We start from the raw sequence: 7,870 nt of genomic DNA, 5'->3' as shown, positions 1-7,870 counted from the left end.
CTCCTCCAATAGATTTGACTTGATTCGTGGAGGTGGAAGCTTCTTCATCCTCTTCTTCTCTTGACCCGGATGTGGAGGATTCTTCTTGCTCTTGATCCGGTGTCAATGAAGATTGCTCCCCCTCAATCCTAGAGGTGGAGGCTTCACCTTCATCTTCATCCTCTTGTACATGAAACAAGGAATATACTCCTTCCTTGCTCTCCTTTGAGGATGAAGCTTCTTCTTGGACTTCTTCTTCGGAAGTTGAGCATCTTTCAACTTCGGAGTCCTCTTCCTCTTCCTCCAATGAGTCGCCTTTGGATTCCTCTTGATTTGGTATAGTGGAGGGGATCTCATGAATTGATGCCAACTTGCTCCAAAGCTCCTTGGCATCCTTGAATTCTCCAACTTGAGCCAAAATATTGCTTGGCAATAAGTTGACCAAAAGCTTGGTCACTTTATCGTTTGCCTTGCTCCTTTGAACTTGCTCTTGACTCCATTTGCTTTTCTTGAGAGGCTTGCCCTTGGAGTTTATTGGAGCTTTAAATCCTTCCATGAGAGCAAACCATTACTCTATCTTCATCATCAAGAAATTTTCGATTCTTGATCTCTAAGAATCGAAGCTTGTGGATGTGTACGGTGGAGCCACCCTTGTTTCAAATCCAAGTCCATCTTGGAATTGCATCTTGAAGTTGAGCCTTTTGATGAAGTCTTCGACTTGTAGAATTTCTTCAACTTCTTCACCCTCTAGCTTTGCTTGTTTTGTTTGCCCCTTCCAGCGATGATTCCGGTGAAGAGTGGCCTCGCTCTGATACCACTTGTTAGGACCGAAAAGTAGCTAGAGGGGGAGGGGGGTTAATAGCTCGTCGCGTGCTAGGTGCTCGTCGTTGCTTGTTTCTTCAGAGATATGCAGCGGAAATACAAGAAACAAAAACACGCAACGCTAACAAGGATGGTTTACTTGGTATCCACCTCACAAGAGGTGACTAGTCTAAGGATCCACACCTACTCACGCACCCTCCACTATGAAACACTCCTTTATGGTAACTACCAAAGGCGGAGAAGCCCTACAAGACTCTCAATACAAGAAGAAAGGGAAAGGTAATGAAATACAAGCACAAGCTTACAATGAGTACAAAAGCCCTAACCCTAGCTTCTTCTTCTTGCTTTTGATCCGCCTCTTGACTTGGAAGAACCTCCAAGAACCTTCAAGAACTGGCGATCTGGAGCTTAGTGAGAGCTGTGGAGTTGCTGGTGAAGATCGTGATTGAACAGTAGAAGTTCTACTGAAGAAGACGCACGCCAACGGCCTTTATCTGCGCCAACGGTCGGATCTCGATCGATTGGATTGCTCCCGATCGATCGGGGAGGCTTTGGATCGATCCACGGATCGATCCAGAGTGCCTCTGTGCTCTGGAAATTCACTTAGATCGATCGGCTGATCGATCTAGGGCTTATCGCGACATACAACACCTTCCCAATCGATTCACTGATCGATTGGGACCTCTGGATCGATCGGCCGATCGATCTAGAGGCATTCTGTGCGCTTGCGACTTCCTCCCAATCGATCCACCGATCGATTGGGACGAAGGCTTCTCGCAGGGACACCCCAATCGATTGACCGATCGGTTGGGCTCCAGCCAATCGATCGGTTGATCTATTCGACTTCTGGTTTTTGCCCAAAACCAAGTCCCAAGCCTCCCAAACAAACATCCGGTCAACCTTGACATCTTGGTTCATCATGCCTAGCATCCGGTCACCCTTGACCTACTAGGACTCCCTCACCAAGTGTCCAGTCACTTCCTTTGACCCACTTGGACTTTTCTTCATCTTGCCAAGTATCCGGTCACTCCCTTGACCTACTTGGACTTTCACCAGATGTCTGGTCAACCTTGACCCATCTGGATCTCTCCGTGCCAAGTATCCAGTCAATCCTTTGACCTATTTGGACTTTCACCAGATGTCTGGTCAACCTTGACCCATCTGGATTTCCCCGTGCATGACTTCACTCACCAGGACTTCCAATCTACCTAGCTTCACTCACTAGGACTTCTCTTCTGCCTGACTTCACTCACCAGGTCTTTCACCTAGCTTCACTCACTAGGATTTTCACATGGCTTCACTCACCAGGATTTTCTTCTGCCTAGCTTCACTCACCAGGACTTTCACCTAGCTTCACTTATTAGGATTTTCCTCACTGCCTAGCTTCACTCACTAGGTCTTTCCTTCTGCCTAACATCCCAGTTAGGACTTCCCAGTCAAGTATCCGGTCATCCTTGACCTACTTGACTCTTCTTCAATCAACCTTGTATTGTCAAACATCAAAACTCAAACCAAGACTCAAGCTTGGTCAACAGGTCAACCTTGACCTGAGGGATGTTGCACCAACATCTTCGATTGGAGTCTCTTGAACTTCCCTAAGTTTAGCCTCACTCCCACTATTTTCTTGCAAGAGAAACTCTTTCTCTAGGAATACAACATACCTTGATATAAACACCTTTTGTTCCAAGAGATGACAGAATTCGGGTATCATATATCAAATCATCTAGATGTTATTAGATATTCAGATGTAGACTTTACAAGATGCTTAGACAGTAGGAGATCCACCTTAGATTATGTCTTTATGTTGGCAGGAAGGGCTATCTCTTGGAAAAGCGTCAAATAGATGCTTATAGCCACTTGTACAATGGAGGCAGAGTTTATAGCCTACTACGAAGCATCAAATCAAGGGATATGGTTGCGAAACATCATCATAACATTATAGATCGTCAATGGTATTGATAGGCCATTGAAGATCAATTGTGATAATAAAGTTGCAAAATTGTATTAAAAAAAATCACAATTCATTGAAGTCTAAACACATTAACATTAAGTTTCTAGCTGTCAAAGAAAGAGTTCAGAGTGATTTAGTGTGGATAGAGCATATTTGTACAAACTTTATAATTGCAAATCCACTCACCAAGGGCTTGCAACCTAAGGTGTTTCATGTGCATGTTGCACATATGGGGGTGCTTCTATTGGGTGAAGTACTTGTTTAGAGGGAGTCTGTATTTATGTTTGTCATTTTATTGCTCTATGTAATGAACACTTTTATTATTATGTATATATGTTCATTTCACACATACAATTTTTTGTTGTTGCAATAGTAATGGGTTTTAATCATCACTTTGAAATAAAGATATCATAATTTTTTAATGCAGTTTAGCATTTGGTGTAGTAAATATAATATAAACTCTATTTTGAGTCATAAAAAATAGGTCATGGTTTACAACTACAATTTACCTTAAGGTATTTGTAAATATGACATGGATTCTTTGGGTCATTAGGAGGATCAGTTAAAAATGTGCATGTACATATTTTCTTTTATGTAATTTTCATGCTACACATCCATATCCGATTTATGTCATTAATGAAATTCGTATTGTGATTATTGTGAGACTTATTACATTTATAATAGTTATGACTCCTTTAGTCATTGTTGATAGAATTAATGAACCAGATTATTTATAGGGGTATTTTTACGCATAAAGATTAACATTGTTACATGTAACTAAGAAATATATTGTGTGTTATATTATCTTCAAATGTAGATCAAGTGGGAGATTATTGGATATTTTATATATCTGATAATTCATTTGGTGGGCTTATTATGAATTTATAATCCACTTAATGTTGTCACGTAAGTCCAAACCTATTAAAATGATCTAAATATTATATTTGCTTTTGGATGTGGATATTATATATGTAGACTCGTTTACCTTAAATTCATTATTCATTATCATTAATAGGTTGATAAAAGATAATGGGTATCAGACTATATATAAGATGTAATCCATATAGAGTTAGGTATAAATTTGACCATCCTTGTTTCACATTCCATGAGGATATATGGCATATTTTCTACATCTCCTTGTAATTATTTTGATTTTCCATGAGAAATCGAAAAAAAAAAAAAATCCTAATATCATTGTTTATTCTCCTACACTTGAATCAAATGAATATTAATTAGTATACCAAAGAAAGAGATAAAGGTAATGTTATGCAATCCCATATGATTTCGTTATGGTAAAAAGTAAATACGCTCGCCCCCAATCTCACGTGACTTCGTGATACTACATAACAATGTTCAAAGGAAAAGAATGGCTAGAACATGTAAAGATGTGTTTTGTAGTCTTGTTTACAAACATCTACATTGAGGAGATGATTGTGATATGACAAGTGAGAGTTCCACTTGTCGAGTTACGAAGGTTTTTGGCCAAGCAGGACATATATATATATATTTTCGAAGGTTTGTAACCGAGGTTGAGGTTTCAAAGGTTTTTCTCTATAAATGCAGGATGTGGCAGAATAAAAAAATTATAATTTCAATTAACCTCTTTGATTATTTTTGAGATGATCGATCCAGTCATACGAAAGGATATGACAGAGAAAGATATTATCATCAAGGTCACAAATAAAATAATAAAAAAATTATATTTTCTCACCTGTCAACTCACTGTAGAAATATTTTTTCAAATATTTTCCCATAAAAACAATAGATGAAAAATCTCTTTTACCCACCCCTTTTACCAACCATATTTGTCTTCCCTACCATTAGCCTTAGTAGACAAAACCTAAGTCTAACGAATAAATTATATTGCATTGGTTAGAGAAAGCTAAGGCCCAACCCACATGCCTACTACTATGGAGTTCCTAAATCCTATTCCTATTGATTTATTACTTGTTAGCAACTTCCATGATAATACCCTCTACTAGAAATAACATCGTCATCTATGGACCTTTCTCAATAAAAGAAGACAACATGATCCTCAACGAAGAAAAAAAATAAACATATCATGTTACCTTACCTAACACTAGACAAATTCTTGAAGTTAATAATTAAGTTGATAAAATTGAAGAGACCTTTTGATAGAAACATCAAAAGGAGATATCTATCCTTGCCCATGGACTATAAAAAGGACAGAAACAATACTACTTGTCAAAGAGGAATGAGCTCAGTTGAAGTAAATTTTAATTAAACTAAGAAAAGAATATAATTTGATAGCATGAAAACTACGTTGGCCACGGTGCCAGCACAATGCTCATAATTGTATTTTAATCTTATATCTTAAATTGCTCCCATTGGCACTTTATATTGCTTGCTTATATTTGTATTTTTGGTTCTCTTATCTTTGAAATCATATTTGTGATTTTTCAAAAGATAATAAACTGTTAGGCATGATAATATTTATCACAATATAATTTGTTGCCATCGCACAAGATATAATAGGAAATGAATCAACTACATATGATGGCCAAACTTCAATCACAGTATTTACACGCCCTATTTATCACAATATAGCAAACCCTGCGACTCATGAGTCCAACACATTTTATGGTTACCGAACTTTGAACATAAATCTTGGTTTACTTATGAGGAAAGATCAGAAGAGATGGCAGAAGAGGTAAATAAGATACAAATGCACATAACTGATTCGTGCTCTGTGGAATTGTATGATATTTTCCCTTCCTTCTCCTCCCCCTACAATCTTGTCATCCAAGTAAACTTATCATAAAGACTTGCCAAATAGAACTTAGGAAAAGAAAGAGTAGTTCTTTGCTTGTATAATAATCAGCCTTAGTCCACCGATAGGAGATAAGATCATCAGGAAAACCCCAAGGATAATGCATATCTGGAGCAAACCAAAACAATGAAATTAAACAAAGTTTAAGAAATAAAGTGATGCAAAGGAATGGTCAAGTTGTGTTTTGTTACCCAGTTAGTGAACCAAGACAAGCTAAACCTTCTGGGTTTGTAGATAGCTAGCCACATTACACATGGAAGCTGTTTAACGTTTACAAGAAAGTTTGAGAACTGTTGACCTTGAGGAATTGATCACTGTAAACTGAATTAAACATTGGTTATATTATAAAAACAAGTAGATGCTTACGAAATATGTGGTTGGCGCGAATGCAAAGCCACCGAAAAATCCAAGGAGTCCTCCAAAGAAGGGGAAGACTATGGCAATAAACATGGTGAATGCTGAAAACCAGAAATAGAATTAGTGATGCCATGGTGCGTTAAGAGCTCAAGATTTTAAGATTAAACATCAGGAAATCTAACTGACCAACGTAAACTGAACGAGAAATTAGGCGCAGCATTAGGCTGGGACGGAACTTCAGGCTCTTGACAAGAACTGTTTCTATCATATCAAAAACTGGCATGGCATATATCTGCAAATAGGACCAGAACAGGGCTGGAATAAGGAAAGTAATAAACTTAAAAGAGAAAATTTGCCTGTGAACGGAAAATGCCAACAAAGAATTAATGTTACTGATGGAATGTATTATTTATTACCTGGTAGCTCCCAACGACATGAATGACCACAAACATGTTGGCAATGGCAATGAGCCAACTAGGCTTCTCGAGGGTGATAAGGATATTGTCCTCGACAGTATTGCCAAAAGCCCAATAACCTATCAACGCAACTGGGAAGTAGCAAATAGCCACAACGATGTAGGCAACAACGACACCCTTCCACATTGGCTTCTTAGAAGGCTTCTCAGGAGTGGAGGGGATGGTTGCTTGAATCTCCAACACAACATTGTGGCCAGCATAAGCAAAAGCTACATCCCCCAGTGCAGCAAAGAAGTTGAAAACTGTTCCCGACGTGGTCGAAGCCTTGTACCCAAAGTCTACATTTTCTTGCTTCCCTTTGTGCAGTGCACCTGCCCATGCAATGGTGGAGTAACTGGGAAAGAGTAGATATATACCATCATTAAATTGAACGAGTATATTGTGAATATGATGCTTTGAATGGTCGTAATTGATTTAGAACCTTAAGGACATGACTGCCGCAGCCAGGGAGACACCTGAAATTGAATTTAAGTTGGGGAGCTGCGATAGAACAAAATGACACGAGCCAAAGATCATGATGAAGTAGGTGAGCTTGATGGACTTGCAGTCAGGGCAAACAAGATCATGGAACTTCTTGAGAGATTTTCCACCAGTGACCATGTAAACAATATTCACCCCGACCTCAACAATAAGCTGTTGGGGCACCACAATCCAAAGCCCAAGTTTCTCCCCGAAAGCATGCTGCCCGAGTTCATGATACCGGTCGAAACGCTTTCCAGGAACCACCTCGTGCATCTCCACCATTTGCCAGAGGGTGTACAGGGTGATGATCCATGAGATAACGAGGACAGTAATGCCCGGACCCCTGTTCAAGAATGAACTCAAAGGCCATCATTTTCCTTTTTTCCTAACCCAAACAAGATGTGGTAAGTGTGGAGGAAGAGGTAGAACTTACCAACCAAGCTGAGCCAAAGCATAGGGTAAGCTAAGGACACCGGCTCCAACCATGGCTGTGACATTGTGGAAGGCTGAATACCACCACTTGGCATTCCTTGAAGAAGTGATGGGGAGCCAATCATCAATGCTCTTCTCATTATATGTCTGCAGAACATCAAGTAGCATTGCAGATAGAACATCGAAAGTCTTCAAAGTTCTCCTTATCGGTTATCTTTTCCAAGAAAACAATTACACGTTCTCAAATAGTACATCGATGGGGAAAAAAATCAAGGTTGGCCGGCAAACAACAGTTTTGTTCTTGTTCTCATGGACAAGTGGAAAAACAAAGACAAAAAAACAAGGTGTAAACCTTATGGTGCTTTTTCCCTTGACTATGGACAATTATCACAATTATGTTGATCAAGGCTTCATATGTCTTCTACATATTGATTTAGAATAATTGTTTCCCTTAGGTTACATGATTGTCCGTGCAATGGCAATGTAAAACCTGTAAGAAACCACTTCAAAACGAAAAAACATACTCATGGAACAAACAAAAAGGAAAACAATACGCAGAGAAGAAAAATAAGGCCTGCTTCAGTTTATCGAAGAATTTAA

At 39.0% G+C, this 7,870-nt stretch overlaps 1 protein-coding gene across 1 annotated transcript; it reads right to left on the bottom strand.

The window, feature by feature from the left end:
* Positions 1-5,552: 5,552 nt before the first annotated feature.
* LOC122040204 (lysine histidine transporter 1-like) lies at positions 5,553-7,438 on the bottom strand. Its single transcript, XM_042599548.1, has 7 exons — positions 7,272-7,438; positions 6,798-7,181; positions 6,317-6,710; positions 6,087-6,192; positions 5,910-6,001; positions 5,735-5,803; positions 5,553-5,651 (listed from the first exon to the last, which is right to left on the bottom strand). The coding sequence occupies exons 1-7, from the start codon at positions 7,436-7,438 to the stop codon at positions 5,553-5,555; spliced, it is 1,311 nt and encodes a 436-aa protein (XP_042455482.1).
* Positions 7,439-7,870: the final 432 nt, after the last annotated feature.

The sequence above is a fragment of the Zingiber officinale genome, chromosome 2A (assembly GCF_018446385.1).
Source record: "Zingiber officinale cultivar Zhangliang chromosome 2A, Zo_v1.1, whole genome shotgun sequence".
Taxonomy (NCBI): Eukaryota; Viridiplantae; Streptophyta; class Magnoliopsida; order Zingiberales; family Zingiberaceae; genus Zingiber; species Zingiber officinale.
The sequence above is the reverse complement of the archived record's forward strand: the minus strand, read 5'-3'. Positions and strand labels throughout refer to the sequence as shown.